At 34.5% G+C, this 20979-nt stretch overlaps 1 protein-coding gene across 1 annotated transcript; it reads left to right on the top strand.

The window, feature by feature from the left end:
- Window positions 1–996: 996 nt before the first annotated feature.
- On the top strand, window positions 997–19914 carry LOC140448359 (uncharacterized). Its single transcript, XM_072541445.1, has 4 exons — window positions 997–1152; window positions 5384–5514; window positions 17073–17143; window positions 19676–19914. Exons 2-4 carry the CDS (start codon window positions 5391–5393, stop codon window positions 19820–19822), a joined length of 342 nt encoding a protein of 113 aa, XP_072397546.1. The 5' UTR covers window positions 997–1152; window positions 5384–5390; the 3' UTR covers window positions 19823–19914.
- Window positions 19915–20979: the final 1065 nt, after the last annotated feature.

The raw sequence follows: 20979 nt of genomic DNA, 5'->3' as shown, positions 1-20979 counted from the left end.
TTTGTCTAACGTTACGAATAGATATTTGGCTTGATTTGACTGTTCGATTTTCGTATCGAAAAGAGATAGAATCACATTTGGTCCGCCTCTTATTTTTGGTACATGACGGCCTGTGTTTTGTTAGGTTTTAACAACTATCTTCCACTGTACACACCAATCTTGTAGTTCGTTAAGTGCCCTTTGTAGGTGCCTCGTTGCTAGATCTGGGTTGGTACTGATAACAGATATTGCTGTATCGTCTGCGTATAGCAACGATCTGAGTTGGGTTTTGGTTTCTGCTGTGTATATGGTGTATAGATACGGAGACAACACCGCACCCTGTGGTACACCAACCTCCATGGCTCCAGCTTCGGATAGGGTTGGTTCCATTCAAACTCTGAACCTCCTGTCGGCTAGGTATGACGAAAGAAGACATGTCATGGCCTCATTATAGCCATATTGGTCCTTTTAGACTGTCCAAAATACTAGTTGCAGACACAGACCAACCACATAATCGGATCAACAAGTGAAATCTTAAGAGAAAGTTGTCAAATCGAACATTTGGTAAAATTTCTTAAAGACATTAGTATAATAAACAAAATTTAATATTTATAAGTAAATTATGAGACTATGCTTGTAAAATAAAAAAAAATGAAATTTGTCAGGAAAGTGATTATTAGTGAGTATTATCGCTAATAATGAAAAGTTTTAAAAAATTTTTATATATGGCTTGTTTGAAAATGTTTTGGTTTTTATACAGATTAACGACGTGTAAGAATTTATCCCCAAATATCAATGGATCTTTTACGTGACCGAAAATGTCCAAATTTGACCAATAATTCAAGTGTCTAAATACTAATTTCAATGAAACCGAATCTAATCAACAATTTTGAGAATTCATATTCGTAAAATTCAGTATCTTATGTACATGCAACTAATTCCAGTAAACAACTTTGCAGATATAATCTACGAAAAGGATTAACCTGTCAATTTATTTGCTTTTAATCTTAATTCTAAAAGAGATACCGAAATATATCTCTAGAAGTAGTATTAACTTAACCTCATATGAAACAAACAATATTTGTTTAATCTTTAGTACGTTTCAGTCATTCTCAAGATAGTTTTCTACGACATAGTAATTCTTCGTGTTTATACAAAAATATTGACTACTAGGTAAGCAATTATTAAAGTCGATTAATATTCACGTACTATGGCATTTAAACAAAATAGGAGAAGTTTTAAGTAATTGATATATATTTAAATTTATATCAACTGATTCTTACTAAAGGCAACACATTATGCTATGAAAATGATTGCGATAGGAATTTTCTCTTTTTTAATATTTTTGTATGCATTTTTATGGACCGCGTTAAGAATGTGTTGTTTTTCCTATTTTGTAAAAATCTAAACAACGTTTTATATTTTTTGTAATTAATTTAACTTATTCCCTGTAGTTCCTCGTTTTTTTATTTCTCATTTCCTAACCTCTATAGTTTTCCTTGCTGATTTTCTTCGTTATTTCTACCTCTTAGATTTGTCCCAAAGTGGCAAAAAAAGTTTGTCATTCCTACCCTCGGGCTACCTTCTAAAACCTCCCTCATAGAAAGGGAAAACGGAAGACATCAATTAGTCAAAAAGAAAAAGAAAGCATGGGGCTCATTGAATCCCCTTGTCTTATTCCGCTGCCTATTGCTATAGGTTCTGTAAGTTTTCCATATATTTTGACTTCCATTTTGTTGTTTTGGCAGATGCTTTCGACAGTTTTTCTAATATTTAGGGGAACTTCTCTATTATACAAAAGATGGATTTTATCTTTAAGTCTTACTCTGTCAAACGCCTTCTTTAGGTCAATCAGACACAAAAATGCTGGTCTATTATACTCTAGTGATTTCTCAGTTTGCTTTATAACGATTATTGCATCTGTACACGATCTTCCACTACGAAAACCCTGTTGTTCATCTGCTAAACTTATCCTCTAATTTATTACCACTTAAATTTTAGTTGTAAGTTTTAGAGTAGTACTTAACCAGTTTATACCTCTGTAGTTTTCTGGCTGTTTTTTCTCTTCTTTTTTGAATAGTAAAATTAGTTCGCTCGTTCTCCCTTCTTCCGGTATTTTATTGTACTTTATAATTTTATTAATTAATGTTGTTAATTGTTCTGTCATTGCTGCTCCGCAATATTTGAGTAATTCGTTTGGTATTCCGTCTTTACCTGCTGCTTTGCTGTTCTTTAGGTTTTCAAGTATTTTCCGAACTTCCTGTACATTTATATTAAGTTCTTCATTTGTGGTACTTTCTGGTGTTTCCGGTTCTAGCGTCGTTTGTTCCTCCTCCGCATGGAGCTTTTTTAGGTAGTCAATCCACGTATCCTTTTCTATGAGCTTTGGTTCTATTAGTTCCTTTACCTCCTTTCCTTGACCATATTTCCTTTTGCAGACTGTAAAAATCATGTTCCGTTTCTTTCGAAAAGCGTTCCCAGTGATCATTTTTTATTTTTCTTACAAGGGCATATCTTTCGTTTCTAATTGTCTTGTAATTATGATATGCCTCTTGTGTTTTGGTTGACAGTATGACAGATGTACTTCAGGTAAGCTTTTTTCTTTTCTTTACATTTTTCCTTCACTTCCGTACAAAACCGTGAAGTTCTTCGCCTTGAGAATGATTTATTTTTATTTATATTTCTTCCACCTAGAACTTCCATGGCCGAGGCTAAGATATTAGACTTAATTTTTGCCCAGCTTTCTTCGACTCCATCACTTTCTGTAATATATGTATTTCTGCTTTTTTCGGTTAGTTTTTTTTTTTTGGAATAGATATATTGTGGAGCCATATTGTGAGCTTTCGACTTTTATCTTTGTGGTGTATTCTGGAGCACTTGTGGAGATACAGGCACTAAAATCAACGGAATATATGTCAACAATCTCAGATATGCAGACGACACGATACTTCTCCAATCAAGAAGACCTTCAACGACTTGTAAACAGGGTAATCGAAGCATGTGATGAATATGGGCTAAAACTTAATACTTCTGAGACAAAACTTATGGTTTTCAGCAAAACGCAGTTACAACCAACGTAAGTTGGGTAACTCTATTCCAGAGCGTATGGAATAGAGTTAGAAAGAGTCCACAATATTACCTATTTGGGTCCAAATGTTAACGATAACTGGAATATAAATAAAGAAATAAGAATACGCATTGAAAAAGCCAGAGCCGCCTTCTATAAATTAAAGAAAATTCTAATTAACAGAGATATAACGTTAAACCTTAAAATCAGATTAATACGCTGCTACATATTCTCCACATTGCTGTATGGTATGGAGAGCTGGACCCTTACAGAGACATTAATGAAAAAATTGAAGGCCTTTGAGATGTGGATTTATCGACGGGTATTGCGGATAAGTTGGGTTGATCGAATAAGAAATTAAATAGTTTTACACCGAATGAAAAAGAGCACAGAAATAACAAAAACGATAAAAATTCAAAAGTTACAATATTTCGGTCATGTAATGAGACATCTACAGAGGTTTAACCTTCTACATCACATAATACAGGGTAAGATCACCGGAAGGAGAGGCCCAGGCCAAAAAAGAATATCCTGGGTCCGAAATCTCCGAGAATGGTATCAAAAGACCATCGCTAATTTATTTAGAGCCGCCGTAAACAAAGTTATCATTGCCAATATGATCGCTAACGTTCGATAATCGGACAGGGTACTGAAAGAAGAAGAAGAGGAGCACTTGTCAACACTGCAAGTTGCACCACCGCAAAGGTAAACCGCAGAATTTGCACGGCCAACAAGAGCTATTTTGGACTCAATCACCCTCTTAAATTCTCAATTAATAGCCTTTTTAAGTCCTCAAGATGTCGTCTCAGGTGGCATCGGGCATATAATGCGAATAGAACAAACTAACCTAGATAGAAAAATGCTCCTTGATAGACCTATTTGTCAGAGAAGAAGAGCAAGATCCAGAACAGAGTTTCTTGATAACATCGATGAAGACATGACAAACATGGGAATACGTACTTGGCAGACGAAGGTAATGGATAGGGACGACTGGAGAGGAATTTTTAAGGAGCTTAGGACCCATACAGGACTGTAAAGCCAGAGTGGTGATAATGATGATGGTTTTTATTGCTGTTCCTACGTCAGTCACTCATTGTAATTGGATATTTAATGTCGTATGTTAAATTTGCGTTTATTTCATTTCTTTAAAACTATTCTTTTATTAACTATTCCAGATCTCCTTTTTTCACATATATTATAGGTCTGCCATCCTTATGCACTATACACCATATTTTATTATTTTTGATATACGCCCTATATTAATTTTAATTTTGCTGCATTCATTCTCGAGATCAGTTAATTAATAGTCAGTTAACAGTAATCTCTCTACTTTTTCAAAACTGTCAAATTCCTTTACTTATAAAGGCGATAAATCCAAACATAAGTTATTAAAACTAGGCAAATATACATCCAAATAGCATCAGCAATTATTTTTTGTATAAAATCAAGATTTCCACACCATATAACGTTATTTTTATATCTTGATTCAATATGCGATTATAACAGTTAATTGGTACGGTAAATTACGTACGATTATGTTCTCGTTCTTTATTAAACGTTCACGTTTGTGATTCGGTAGACCCAATACGTTTAGGTTGCCCCTAGATACCTACTTAAATTGTTTCGCTTGTCAAAGATTCCCCACGTTTCAATCACTATTAGATGAGACTTCAGACCATTTGTACTAGTTGCGTTAAGTTTCTTTCTCTGTTTCTCGAGCTGTTATTTAATAATTGATAATTGTGTGTTTGGTAAAAATCATATACTTGCTTGACAAAATTATCCGTTCGTATACTTTTAGGTTGAAACCATAGACATATAATACAAATAGAGTGACTGTTGCAATACAGGCCTTTTCCCCCAGTGCGGCATAGAAAACTGACGCAAACAGTCCCTGCATCTCATTCTAATGGACCGGGTTTATCAACCACGTGACCTTCTCATTGGTCATTTAGGTCACGTGGTCAATTAACCTGGTAAATTAGAAAGATATGCAGGGACTGCTTTGCGTCAGTTTTCTATGCCGCACTGGGGGAATGGGCCTGTATTGCAACAGTCACTATATTTGTATTATATGTCTATGATTGTAACTGTGTGTATATCTCTTTTTCATTTTGATGTTGTTATTTGAATACAGTAGGCATTTTGGATAAGGTTTAATAAGTCTTTGCCATCTACATAATATTTTTTACAATTTTACATACTTGAGTAACTTTCCCCAGTAGGTCACAAATTATAGTCAAACCACTATCATTTTTATAGTACCACACACGAAAGCAACAAACATACATTTTGTACTAAATTATTCCTTTAAATTAATACTAGCAAATTTTTTAGATAAAAAATGGGTCTACAATCGCTATTGTTTATAATTTGTTTGGGAATCTGTATCGGTTTAAGTGTTGAAACGCTGAATTCGTCAGACCAACAATATTTGAACGATCTCTTTAAAAATATACCCAACACAGGTAAGTACCGATATATTTGGAATATTTATTCTATTAATAAGATAATACTAGATTATTATTTCATGTAATGTGCGATTTTGATATCGTAAACAGAAACATACATGCAATTGAAAATTTCGTACTTTTGACTCTCACATCAACAGTATCTTTACATTTCTTCTTCTTAGCTCAGGAAAGATACCGCGTGTCTGTGGCACGTGGTCGTGAGACTTTTGCTTAGATCCAGTTGTTTTATTAAACTTTCACAACGAAGGGTTTGCTCTTTTTAAATGCCAACAACCTTTTGATGGATGGTGTTCGTGAATGGTGAAGTGGTGGGTTCGACAGTTACTTGATTAACACTAAAAACTTTGTTTTCAAAACCTCCACAAAATTTATTATATCTTATCACTACAGCTGTTTGGGCAGGATTACGTCTGTATTTTTTAATTTGTTTATTTCCATATATTCTAATAAAGATAGCGTAAGGCCTTTATTTTGGATGTGAAGAATTTGAAATTCGTCATTAAAAGAATGGATATGATCTAGAGGGTGAAGTGCGTACATAGAGTCTGTTTTTCTATTATTGAAATCCCTTTATTGTTCTGCTCTACGTTTGTTAAAATTTCTACCAGTTTGACCGATGTAAGTTTTTGGACAGTCGCTACATTTAGATTTGTAGACACCACTGTGTAAGTGCTTTTTACTTTGGCTCTTGTTGTTTTAATATATTTGCTTAAGTTATTGTTTTGTTCTAAAAGCTGGTGTTATTCCTTTCTTTTTTATGTGTTTGGCTATTTTTGTTGATATCTTGCCTGTATATGTAATCGAGCAGAAGGTACTGGATTTTTTCTCTGGTGGTGGAAATACTCATTTCAGGGCTTGTACCCATTGTTTACTGCTATTTGCTTAATGATATTTAATTCTATCTCAAAGTTGTATTTTGACTTTGGAATTTCTATTAATATATGTAATATGGTATAGTAGACTGCCATGTTGTGTAGGATGGGATGATGAATTGTGTATAGTCGTGTCAGTATGGGTAGGTTTATGAAATACGGAGAACTCATGTTTATTTTTAAGTTTGATAATTTTTAAATCTAAAAATATTATGGATTGATTGTGTTCTGTTTCTATGTAAATTCAATATGAGTATCTTCTTCTTCTTCATGTGCCATCTCCTCTAAGAAGGTTTGCAACCATCATGGCAAATCGCACTTTCGATAACGTTGCTTTAAAGAGGTCAGCAGAAGTGCAGTTAAACCAAGCTCTCAAATTGTTTAACCAGGAGATGCGTCTTCTTCCGCGACTCCTTTTACCCTGTATTCTTCCTTGCATTATTTATTGCAACAAGTTATAACACTCGCCCCTCATGGCATGTCCCAGATATTGCAGTATTCTGACTTTAATTGTATTTAAAACCTCTTTATCTCTTCCCATTCTTCTCAACACCTCGACATTCGTGACTCTATCCACCCAACTTATTCTTAATATCCTTCTGTAGGCCCATAACTCGAAGGTTTCTAATCTGTCCGAAACATCTTTCTTTAATGTCCAAGCCTTCAACCCATAAAATGGAGAACACGTAGTATCTCAGAAGTCTTATCTTTAAAGAAATTGAAATGTCCTTGCTGCAGAGCACTTTTTTCAGTTCGTTGAAAGAATTTGTTGCCTGTCGTATTCTTGCCTTAATCTCTTCTGTGTACTCATTATTTTCGTTGATTATTGTACCCAGATATTCATATTTTTTAACTTTTTTAATTTGTTCTCCATGTATTTCCATGTTTTCTCCATGTTTTCTTGGCGCTGTTGGGTTTTTGTAATTACCATAAATTGTGTCTTTTTTGTGTTTAGGGACAGTCCGTTTTCTTCACTGACTTCTACCACTCTGTCAACCATTTGTTGTAAATCCTCAAGACATTCCGCTAATAAAATAGTGTCGTCGGCAAACCGTATATTATTGATTGGTCAGCCATTTACTTTTATTCCCATAGTTAGTTCTTCTAGTGCTTCCTGGATTATTTCCTTTGAATACAAATTGAACAAAGTAGGAGACTGGACACAGCCCTGCCTGACGCCCCTCTAAATCTGTATTTCGTTTGAAAAGACGTTGTTAACTTTTACCACTGCGATCTGATTATAATAGATAGCGCTAATGATCCTGATGTCTCTCATATCTAAGTTTTTTTTTTCAAGTAATTCGATAAGACGGTTATGTCTGACCTTATCGAAGGCTTTGTTGTAATCCAAGAAACACATATATACTGGCTGATTAACATCCATGCACCTTTGCACAAGTAGATTCCCTCGTTCCCAGTGCATTTCTAAATCCAAATTGTGTGTCACTTATGTTCTGCTCAAGTTTATTGTGTATTCTCCGGTGTATAAGTTTTAAAAATATTTTGAGCGTATGACTCATTAAACTTATTATCCGGTGGTCTTGGCATTCTTTTGCATTTGGTTTTTTTGCTAGTGTTATGAATGTTGACATCGGCCAATCTCTGAGAATACTGTATATTGTATTGATTAAGTCGACCAATATTCCAATTTGCTGTTCTTCTATTAACCGTATTATGTCTACAGGTATTTCCTCAGGACCTATTGCCTTGTTGTTCGTTGTTCGCTTTATCGCCTCTAATACCTAATATTCTGTTATGTCTGGGCCGTTGTCGAACTTTTCCTGCTCTAGTACTATCTCAGTCCGTTTGTCTTTAAATAGCTCTTGAATATATTCCTGCCATCTTTTAAGCCTTTCACCGACGTCTATAATTATTTTGCCGTTTTTATCCAGCAGTATGTTTGATTTTTTCTTAATATTAGTGCATGTTATTTACCTAATTCTTTTATGAAGGTTTAAGTTATCATGTTTTTCTACCAACTGCTCAATCTCTTCGCATCTGTGACTATATCATATTTCCTTTGCATCTCTGATCTTTCTCCTTATTTCTTCTAAACCTTCCTACAACTGGGTTGTGATCTGATCTCACATCAGCTCCGGGGTATGAATTTACTGATTTTATGGAATTTCGATATCGTTTGCAGATGAGAAGGTAGTCAATTTGGTTTCTGATGACGTTATGTTGGTTGTCTGCTGAGATTTTCATGTATAGAGTCTCCTGGCGGCAGATTATTCGCGATATAAGTATTCGCGATAATAAAAGCGGTCTCTTGGCAGAATTGAGCCAATTTGTCTCCTCTCTCGTTATGGGTCCCAGTCCAAAGTTTCCAATAAAATCACCTTGACTTCCTCTACCGATTTTTGCATTTAGATCTCCCATGAATATTGTAACGTCTCTAGACTTGGTTACTTCTAAAGCTTGCTGTAATTCATTATAAAACTGTTCGAGCTCTTCATCTGACTTTTCTGCTGTGGGAGCATATACTTGAATTATATTGACTCTAGATTGAGCTGTTTTTAGTGTTACCATCATAACTCTATCCGAGGTGGGTAAGAAGCCAGTTACAAATTTCTGGGTGGTTTTGTTAACTAATATCGCTACTCCGTTCCAATGATTTGGGTCATTGTCATTACCAGAGTAGTATATCTTTGTTTGGCCTACTAATAAGTCACCTGAATTGGGCCATCTTGTCTCACTTAGTCGTAATATTTTTATGCCAAGTCTTTCCATTTCCTGAATGACATTATGGACTTTACTTGCTTCGTATATTGACTTAACATTCCACGTGCCTATCTTCATACACTTTCTGTCGATTTTAGTCTTCTTTTTGGACGATGTGTTACTAATGGGTATTTCACAGGGATTTCGTTTGATATCGTGAATTAATATACGATAAAAATTGGTCAAGTTGAATGTTAATTCCTGTAAAACATACCTGTACATCGTCTACGTATCTTTACCAATATAAAAACTATTTGAATACGGGATCTTTTGAAATATTTGTTGAAAAGTTTTTGTAGGAGGAATACTAAGAAGCCACTAAATTAAATTAATCTGAAGTTGTAATTGAAAATGTTGTATTTGATTAACTAGTTCTATTGTATTTTTACGGTAAATTTAGGTGAAAATTTAGTGTGTTCTAAAATAATCTCTAACATTTTAAAAGTTTATATAACGGAGCTGTATAAAAAGAAACTACAGGTCTTGTTGCATGATCAGGTTTATGCATGTAATTTTACAGCAAATTTTACCTTTATGTTTACCTTAAATTAAGTGGAAATACTTATTCCAGGTAAGCAAACACTGATGATGAGCTTTTTAGTCTGAAAACGTTCTCTGATGTAACCCGAAAGGAATTTTAAATTATATACCTTTTATAATTAATTTTAAATAAACATCTGTCGGGTTTTTTAATTTCAAACCTGTTTTGTCACCATATATTTCTACCTTGTTACAAGTTTGTCTGTCATCGCTATCTTTTGTGCTGAGTTATTCTTTTTAGGACGTTTTCTTTGAACGAGTTCCTTCGTCCACCGAGGATCTATTTTATCCTTTACTGACAAATTATGGTCAGTACTTCAGTTGCCCTTATTTCCTCGATGTTTCCCTAATTTTTCAAACTTATCATAGTTTATTCCCTTGTTAGTCTCTACTTTTGTTTCATACTTATTGATCCCAATTGAAGATTACTTTAAGAGTAGGTATATCAAGTCTGTAAACATATTGCAAAATATATTTGCAGAAAGATTATTTTTAAATCATTTATGCAAACGTATTGTTGGTATAGGTACATTAACTCTTAAGTGATAAATAATTATCAAACTCTTAGAAATATGTCACCAATCAATCAGTAAACAATCCACAAATAGAAAACAGCTAATAAATAAATAATGACCAATAAGATAAACAGATGTGAGATTAAGGATCTTTAACTGGATTAAAAGAAGCAAATATTATTTTGAGCAAATAAATTATCAAGAAAACGAAAACAATAAACAAATTAAACAACACATGATTTTAGTAGTAATGAACTATATCATTTTATTGTCTTCATCCTGTTTTTTTGTCACTCTACTCATTCAACAAGGCATTCTCATTTCCTTTACATGAATTCGTTGTTCCACGTTCTTTTTAAGTGCCTAACATTCAGTTCCGTACATCATAGTTGATGTTATATCAGTTTTATAGCATTTTTCTTTTAGTTTTATTGATACAAAACGCACTACTCTTCTCCTTCCATTTTATCTATCTCTTTATTGATTGCATTCCCATATATTTTCCCATTGCATTGTAAGACCGATCCTAGGTACTAAAAACTATTTGGTACTTTTCCCAATTACTTTAGCATCCAAAATTGGCACTTATTCCGTTGAAGTGTTGACAGTTTTTATGTCTTTACAAGATCGATAAACTTAAATTCATCAAAATTTTACAGAAACATCCAGAGTTAGCTAGCGGAACAGCATTATTTCACATTGGGAAAGCCGAGCAATCTTTGCACACTGTCGTTGGTGAACGTTTTTTCGTCTCTTTATATGGTGGAAATAAAAATTATTCTCTAACAGCATGAGGCACAAACGGTTCGACAAGACAGTGACCAAAATTATATTTAACTTATCATCGTTTCCGCCAACACACGTTGCAGCTCGTTTCCACAGTTAGAGTTTATCACCAGGAAACACTGCTGAAGATTAGGGCTAGAAAAAGCATGGAAAAATTTGGATACCAATCAAAACTTTCAAAACTCCAGCAACCCCCGAACTTCTAAAATTAATTTATTGCGAATGCAACAAAAACCGTGCAAGTATGTGTGGTTCCGACAAGTAGGCCTCAAATACTCTGCAGTGTGCTTCAGTTGTTCTGGTCAAACCTGCAATGACGTCATGGAAATATTAAAATTAGTCGAAAAATTGCCGTAACCTGTACCATCAAAGAAACTGAAATAACAATAGCTGGATAACAACTTTTTAAATATATAATTATGCTTAATATTAATCCGCCCGGAAATTTAGGCCTAATGGTAAATAAAGACCACTTAAAAAATGCGCCTCCATACTCTGCCTCATAGGTGGTGGAGAAAAAGGACGATAATAAACTAATAATACCATAGAAATGTTAACAAAATAATAAATTGTATGAATAAAAAAATATATAATAAAAAACTCAGCCTACTGGTTCGTTTTTATCTATTTCTTAAGAATATTCAAGAACCTGGTCAACTTTTCTATGATATCGTTCTGATATGTCTTTTTCTTGTAAAATTACTAGAAAAAAAATTTTAAGGCCCAAATTTTTTTAGTTATTTTTGTTTATAACCTTTTTATTTTCAATTTTATGGTAAAAAATAATAGAAATAAAGTTATAGACAATTTAATGTGCTACAAATAATGTTTTATAGAATTTTCTGTAGATAATGCCAATTCACGAGATACAGCGCGAAAATCATTTGTCCCCCTTTTTCCAAGATGGCGGCCAGGGGGACAAGGGTAGCAACCCCACAAACTTGAACACAAGCTTATATGTACCACTCCCACACATAAAAAAAAATAAAATTGCGTCCTTTTAAAACTGTAATCTCAATGTAAGTTTTCAATGGACTATCTACCACTGGAACAAGCGGGATTTGTCCCAGGAAAAGGCATAAGAGAACACATCCTTAATGTCAGACAGCTAATCGAAGAAAACTTGTGAATTCAATACTACTATGCTTATGTGCTTTGTGGATTACACAAAGACCTTCGATAAAGTCAAATGGCAGCAGTTATGGTTCATACTAGCGGAAATGGGAATATCCCACCACTTAATTCAACTAATCAGAAGTCTATATGAAAATAATAAGTGCACAGTAACAATAAACAGCACCCATTCCGATCATTTCAAAACAGAGGCAGGTGTCAGGCAGGGATGCATAATCTCGCCAACTCTGTTTAATATCTACAGCGAACACATTATGCGAAAGGTACTAGACGGATGGAAGGGCGGAATATCAGTAGGAGGTCAAAAAATTAATAACTTCAGATATGCAGATGACACTTTATTAATCGCGGCAAATCAAGAAGAAATGGAAGACATAATGAGACGTCTGGAGGAAAAAAGCAAAATATATGGACTACAGCTAAGTAGGAGTAAGACAAAGATCATGATAGTAGACAGAGCTCGGAATAATCTTCAACACATTAAAGAAATTGGGGGCTTTGAAGTAGTAAATAGTTTCATATACCTGGGGTCCCTAATAACAAATGACGGAGGGTGTGACAGAGAGATACGTAGAAGGTTGACTACTGCTAGAACAGCTATGATGAAACTGGTAGCAATTTGGAAAAATTCTATCATAACAATACACACAAAACTAAGGCTGGTAAGGGCGCTCATTTTTCCCATAGCGACATATGCATCCGAAACGTGGACCTTAAAGAAAGCGGATAAAAATAAACTGGACGCTTTTGAAATGTGGGTATACCGCCGCATGTTGAGAATATCCTGGAGTGATCATCGCACTAACGTATCGATATTAGAACAACTTAAAGTAAAGGATAGATTGCTTAAACAAATACAACAGAGATATTTGCAGTATTTTGGACACATTGCTAGAAGAACAGACACGATGGAAAAACTGATAGTCGAGGGTAGAGTTGAAGAAAAGAGACCTAGGGGAAGATCTCCAAGCCGTTGGGTAGATCAAACAAAAATACTGATTAACCAAGGGTTACATGAAGCCGAACAACTAGCCCAGGACAGAGAATGGAGAGGATGGAGAGAAATCGTACAAAAACTGTAAAGGCCTGATGGAGTCACCACATCCCAAAAGGGATTAGGACTGAGGAGGAGGAGGATCTACCACTACTCAGAAAGTTTAACAAAAGCTGCGTGCGTTCAAGCTCTGAAAAAGCGGATCAGTTTGCAGAGAACGTTGTTGTAGAGTATTCACTCTACACTCGAGGAATAATACCGACAGTGTAATTGTAAGTTGACGTTGACACTCAAAGTGGTCTGTAATTTCTGACAAGAGGTTTTTGTCCACACAAGTCCTGAATACTAAAGTTGAATTTGCATAAAGTTCCAGGACATGAATTGATTGACTGGATATTGTTTTCAATATTTAGTTTCCTGCCATTTCCAAGCCATTTTGCTTGTTTCTTAGTTTCTAATTATTTCCTGTATTTCTGGGTTTAACATCATTTGATGTTCCTCCAGATATAGCCTTTGTATTATTTACTTTCTTTTACCTCCGTTCTTTGACCTCTTATAAAACATCATAATTCTTTTTGTATACCATAAAAATAATTTCCTATTTCTTTTGAAAAACATTCGCAATGATTATTACAATTTCATCTTCTTGACACAAGCTATTTTCTTTTTGGTACACTTCTTCACTTGTGTACACAATCATTTCGTGTTTCGTACTATGTATTGTGGATGTTTCTTTCCTCAAGATAAGATGAGAACCAAACTTTAAGTGGTTGATTATAAAAAACTCTGATTAATTACTCTTCGTCAGAGCATCTGTAAAAATTATCTTGTTTATGGCTTCCTAGTTTGTAAATTCAAAAGGTTTTGTACCAATATTAGTCTTAATATCACGCCGGGTTGGTGCCAGAGATGAAAGTTTCTATAGTAATAAAAATTTGAGAGATTTATGAGGTAATAAAAAACGTTAAAAAGACGTTTAACGAAAATTCGACTTTGTGGTAAGGTAAATACAGTATAGGGCTGGATTATGTTTGTTAAGAAAGAAACATATACAGAGCAGTATAGCTTTGACTTATCTTTCTTCCGCCAAGAGCTGAAACCTAGTGTATAACTAAAACTGAATCTTTATGAAAAATTTATAAAAGATAAAATACACTACGATGAATTCCAATCTACCATCATAATTAAATTTGGTGTAAAATTCCTAGTGCTTTCGTAGGTGTGTCAGAAGTTTTGGTAATCCTATAGGTATGATAAGTACCTTATAATTATGCGTCTTTTATTGATTCATATTTATCTAATCTAATTATATCATATTTTACGACTTAATCTGTCTTGGAATTATACATTAGAGATTATGAAACTATTTAATAAATTGTAAAAAATTTAAACCATGACGAGTCAATAAAATGGATTATGGGTTTTGTGAGAAAATTTTGTTTTAATCAATGACTTGATTAATCCAGATAAATCCTCTGTGTTTTATTTTACGCGAAATCGCGTGGAGGGTATATCCAGTATTATTACTTACTATCTTTTTTTTGTAGTGTCTATCCGTTTCGGATGTTAGCGACCATTATGACAATCTTTACTTTACACCATGCTGCTTAAAACGATTTGCGGTTGTTGTGTTGAATCGCGTACGTAGATTCTTTAGCCTTCCTAGGCCTCGTTTTCCATCTACTTTTCCCAATAAAATTAGTTGCCCTCCATATCTTTAGCTGTTCCTTATGATGTTGCCGATTATTATAATAGTATAAAAGTAGTAGAGTATGCGACAATTTGCCTAAAGTCTAATTCTGACGTCACTGGCGCCAATGTCGGTAAGCGTTGGAAATGCATTACTGGCCGAACTTAGTCAAACATGAAACTTAGAAAAACAATTCCGAAACTATAGAGGCATATCGCTTTTTAGCACATCATATAAAGTGTTATCAATTATCTTGCTAAAGAGACACACCATATTCGCAAGATATTCTAGGCGACTACCAATGCGGCTTTCGTGCTGGAAGGTCAACTATAGATCAGATATTTCTTCTTCTTATGGTGCCTATCCGTTACGGATGTTGGACACTAACATGGCTATTCTGACTTTGTTGACTGCTGCCCTGAAAAGTCCGGTAGTGGTTAAGTTAAACCATTTGCGCAGATTACGCAGCCAGGATATTCTACTTCGCCCTGGACCTATTTTCCCATGCACTTTACCTTGAAGTATGGCCCGAAGTAGGTTGTATCGTTGTTCATTACGCATTATATGGCCCAGGTATTCTAGTTTGCGATGTTTTATGGTTATGACTAGTTCGCGCTCTTTACCCATTCTATGTAGTACTTCTTCGTTGGTAACTCTGTCTATCCAAAAAATCCTCAACATGCGTCTATAGCACCACATCTCAAATGCTTCGAGTCTCTTCAGTGATGCTTCAGTTAAAGTCCATGACTCCACGCCATATAGAAGAATGAAGAATACGTAGCATTTTAGTAAACCAACTTTTATTTCCAATTTTATATCGTGGCTGTTAAAGATTTGTTTCATTTTGACGAAAGCTGATCTTGCCTTCTCGATCCTTATCTTAATTTCCGTCGATTGGTCCCACTGTTCATTTAAGTTTGCACCCAGATAACAAAAGTTGGTAATTTGTGTTATAGGTTGTTGGTTAACTAGTAATTGACCAGGTGGTATCCTATTTTTGCTTATAACCATGTATTTGGTTTTTTTTATGTTAAAATCAAGCCCAAACCTGCTACTTACTTCTGCCACCCTGGAGACAAGTGTCTGCAGACCTTTAAGACTGTCTGCAAAAATGACAGTATCATCAGCGTATCTTATGTTGTTCAATCTTTCTCCGTTTGATATTTACCATACGACAAATAGAGAAAAACTGGGAATTCAACCGCGATGTTCACCAAATTTTCATAGATTTCCAGCAAGCATATGATTCCATAAAAAGAAGCAAATTGTGGATAGCAATATTAGAAATGGAAATACCAAGAAAATTAGTTGAATTAACGCAAAAGTGCGTGACAGACTAATATGCTCAAGTAAAGATAGGAAGCAGAACATCGATGCCATTTGGTATAAATTCAGGACTTAGGCAGGGGGACCCTTTGTCACCGTTGCTGTTCAATTTTGCTTTAGGATATGCAATAAGTAAAATATCGTTTGAGCTCACAGGAGGATTTGCTGATCAAGGATCAAAACTGTTGCTGGCCTTTGCTGATGATATAGATGCAGTCACGCATTCTACAAGAGACGTGAGGGAGGTGTTTTCATAGCTCGAGGAGGAAACAGGTAGTCTGGATCTCCGAATAAATGAAGAGAAGACGAAATACATAGTAGTAACCAAAAATCCAAGACCAAGAGTTAGGCAGAACAGCAGTATTAATGATTACAACTTTAAAGTAGTAAAGGAGTTTCAATACCTGGGGGCGATAATCACAGCGGACAACCACATAGAAAAAGAGGTCTCAGCAAGGATAGTTGCGGGAAATAGAGCATTATACTCCCTTTTAACAGTATTAAGATCGAAGCTGCAGAGAAAATCTAAATTAACACTGTACAAGTCGATAATTCGCCCAATTACTACATATAACAGTGAAAGATGGACGCTCAACCAGCAAATCAATAAGATTCTAGTATTTGAAAGAAAGGTTCTCAGAATAATATTTGGCCCTCAAAAAGATGAATTCACAGTGGGTTGGGGAAGACGCCACTGCGGAATTAGTGACTCTGTATGGAACTGAAAAAAAAATGCTTACATTGATTTTAATGAAAAATTATTATCTATTGCCATTTATAAAAAGGGAATTCCACAAGATCGAAGAACGGAAAAAACAAACAATTAAAAAGGTCCAAAGCACTCACACGGAAAATCGAAGAAAACATCATTACCAATAATAAAAGAAGATGTTACCAGTAACAACATACCAAAACTGACAAGTTTACAGAATATCAGTTTAGTATTTGTTATGAATTAATGTTTTTTGTTTCAGATAGAAAACGTGTCCTTTACCACCATCTGTTTTTGGGATACTTGAAGAAAAATCCACAGCTAAATCCATCTGTAAGTATACTCAATATATGTAACTTTTTGGCGCGGAGGGGGGGAGAATATATAAAAAAATATACCATACAACCTCATCAGGCGCCAGTCCCAAATAAGTTTTGTAAACGTTGCGTAATAGTCATGTCATTCATTCAAAAGAAGTCATTCTGTCATCCGGAAAATTGAATACTTATTCAATTCCCAAATATTGATAATAATACTTATTTTTTTACTTTATTTCAGGGTTTATGCATTTTTATGCCTGAAACTTGTGGCGCACCCTAGGTAATTGGAATAAATCACTTGTTCTCGTCAATTACTATTGTTTAATTACTGCGTTTGTGCAGTCTGTCATATCCTTTCTCGTTTTCAAAAAAGTCTAGAGATAAAAACTAAAAATTTTGAAAATTCGTTTGGTATTATGCCTTTATATACCTAAAGAAAGAAAAAGTATTCCGGTTTTAACAAACTGAACCACCAAATTTACTAGTTTTTTCCTACATTCGTCTCTCTTTTTATTACCTGTTGGACAACAATAGGAGCAACAATACATCTATCAGAAAAACTCATCATTACTATTTATCTAAGTATCTATCATACTTTTATAATACTAAGCTAGTCCAATATGAAGGCATAACAAAAATGTGTACTCGCCGTTTAGCTAGATACTTGGTATTTATTTTGATTGACTATATTCTACCAAGACAATAAATTTATTGCCGCTTTGTTTTATGACAAAAAAGTGCAAAACAATCAATCAAACTGATTGTTTACAAAAGAAATAAATTCTTTTATGGGCAGTTAATACCTCGTTATGTTTCATATTATTATTCTTATTAGTAAAGTCCTGATGTCTAAGCATAATTCTTATGGTAAATAGTAAAAGCAGGAATATTTTCCACCACTTTTTTAAGGTTTTTTTATTTGTATGCCTTTTTAAATTATTGTGCTCATTTGGTGCTTTTTATATAATATTCTTATCATTTTGCATTTGACATAATTTTTATTATTCTATTCTTCAAAACATAGTCTATAAAAGCCTGTCAAAAAATATTTATTACATCGACAGTTTTGCTAATCCTTATTTGGCAATATTTTTGCTCATATTCATGCACCTATATTTAGATACTTCCGGGACTTCCCCGTCCGCGTCTATTTCATTTTTATTTTACATTTTACTCTAGTATAAAGTATTAGGAAATCGTTTTCACGAAGAGATTTCTGCCTAGACGAATTGGTATGACGTGGATACAAATTATAAACTCCCATGCCAGTGCATTTCAGTGCATTTGTCGTCTGTTTGTTTTACAAAGCTTAGAAAACACAGATTTGGGCTGAATCCAGAATTAGATTTCCGATTTATAGTCTCGTTATCATTATTAAACTAAAAGGCACTAAAAGAAATGGAAATGGAGTGCTGCTCGACCGGTCTGACCCATAAAAAAAAACTGAGCCAAAATACAAAAGAGTTAATAGGTAAAAGAAGACAGCTGATGGAAAAATACGGCTCCAACAACACAACAATGAAGAAATTACATAAAGATATCCACCGGTCAATGCGAAAAGACTTAAAAAACAATACAAGAAAAATGACTAAAATAATTCAAGAAAATAAAAGTTTAAAAGTTTTGAGGCGAAATACGAACAACATAGGCCACAAAAATATGTACAAAAAAAAACAAAGATGGAAACACTACTAAGGATAGAATCAAAATCCTTGAGGTTGTCGAATTCTTTTAGTGCGAAATGTATGAGAGTACAGACGAAAGACAAGATCAGCCCCTGCCCAAAATCACAAACCAGGGATCAGAATTGTTGCCAGAAATAACTCCATACGAACTCAAAACGGCACTTTTATAAAAGAAAAATAATAAATCCCCTGGCGAGGCCGAAGCAGTGATCGAGGCAATTAAAGTAGGTGAAAATAAAATTATCCAAGCTTTGGACAAACCCTCGTGTGAGCTCCCACGTTGCATAGGATTAGCCTGGGCGGCGTTTGGTAAATTAAACTAAACATATGCCCCAAAAGGAAAATCTTTGACCAATGTGTGTTACCTATACTCACTTATGGAGCGGAAACATTAACACTCACAAAAAAGGTAGTGAATGAGATTCGCGTGACTCAGAGGGCTATGAAGCGCCAAATGTTGGGTGTCTCTCTGAGAGACCGAATCCCAAACGAAGAAATACATCGTAGAACAAAAACAGCAGACGCTATCGAAAAAATCGCGACGCTAAAATGGAAGGACACGTCGCCAGATTATTAGACAACCGATGGACAAAACGTATTGTTGAGTGGAGACCAAAACAAGAAGCACTACGGAGCAGACGTAAGCCGCACAAGACAGAGACAGATGGAAAGAGCTGAGGGAGACCTATGTCAAGCAGTGTACGGATACAAGTTGATAATGATGATGATGATATCATTATTGTCTTTGTTGGAGATCTTGTAATTTTGTGTTTAACATTTTTATGAAAATTGCTCTTCAACTTTCACAATTATATTACTATAATGTTTTTTATATGCTTACAATTATATTTATTTTTCAGGATTACAATCTGGATGACAAGGATGCAGAAAAACTTTACGACATATTTTTAACACAATTCAAAACAGATTCTCTGCTGTCAGATCCAATTTGCTTCTCTAATGGAGAATGTATAGATCCTTCTGATTCCGGCTTATATCCCAGCTAAACTAAGTTCTTTAGATATTAGATTTAAAAAACTTTATTCATTTATGTACCTTCATATTGTATCTTTAAATAAATTAATGGTGTTTTATTGTTTTTCTGTGTTTATTAGTAATGATTAGTTATTGTCAGAAAACTCAGAGTATACGTTGTAATAAAATTTATTAAGAACTATTTTTAAAAATGGAAGACGTTTCAAACCTCACATCTTAACATTAGTTATGAAGTTACATGATATTTTATAACGCTATGAGTAAGTAATGAGTTTGTGCCTATCATATAATAGTCTAATAACCCACTGCTGATCCACCAACTTGAGGTGTATCAAAGGCGGTTAAATAACATAAGGCATTACTTTTCCACATTCAAATGTTGGCAAATTCTCCGAAAATTGCAGGATTATACCACTTCCTAAATCAAATTCTTTTTTATAATCATTTTGTTGTTGTTTGGACCTGAAAGTCAATCAAACAACCAGATTTTAGATTCCAACACCAAGGCTTGTATCCAAAGCGAAGTGGTTTTTATGTACTGGTTCGACTATGCTTCATTCTGTTTCTTAAACACTGAATTCGGCAAAAGATTTTTTTCAACATTTGAAGATATGGAAATATCTTGTAGGTTCAATATGTTAGATCAGTAGCTAAATTATCATTGAAGTGAAGAAATCTTATAATGGTTTCGAATCTATTAGTGCGCAAGCTTTTGGATACCATTATATTTTGGACATCAGCTGCTTCTTCCCAATACATTCCTCTCCTTGAATTTGCATTATATCCGCTGACTTACAATATTCCTATGAAGGCATTTGGCTCGTGAACACCTCATGAACACTAAATCCTAGTTGAGATGCTGTCTGAGAAGCATAGCATACTATATGCGTAAGTAAATCTTCGTTAAAAGAAATTCAAATATCTGCAAAGGTGTGTAACCATTGAACGACCCACTAGAAACTATGGGTGCCAATGGGTAACAATATAACAACCTCCGACAGTTGGGAGCCAATATAGAACAATAAAACTCATAACTTTCTTTGGGAGCCAATTGTAAGGCCTCGTTTAGCCCAGTCTCTCAGGTGTGACAAAGTCTTATCTTAGAAGTAGGGGAAGTATGCCTATGATGGCATACCTAACTTTACCTCTCGTTTTTTTTTATTAAAAT

Source organism: Diabrotica undecimpunctata, chromosome 8 (genome assembly GCF_040954645.1).
Source record: "Diabrotica undecimpunctata isolate CICGRU chromosome 8, icDiaUnde3, whole genome shotgun sequence".
NCBI lineage: Eukaryota > Metazoa > Arthropoda > Insecta > Coleoptera > Chrysomelidae > Diabrotica > Diabrotica undecimpunctata.
This window is presented reverse-complemented; position numbering and strand designations above follow the sequence as displayed.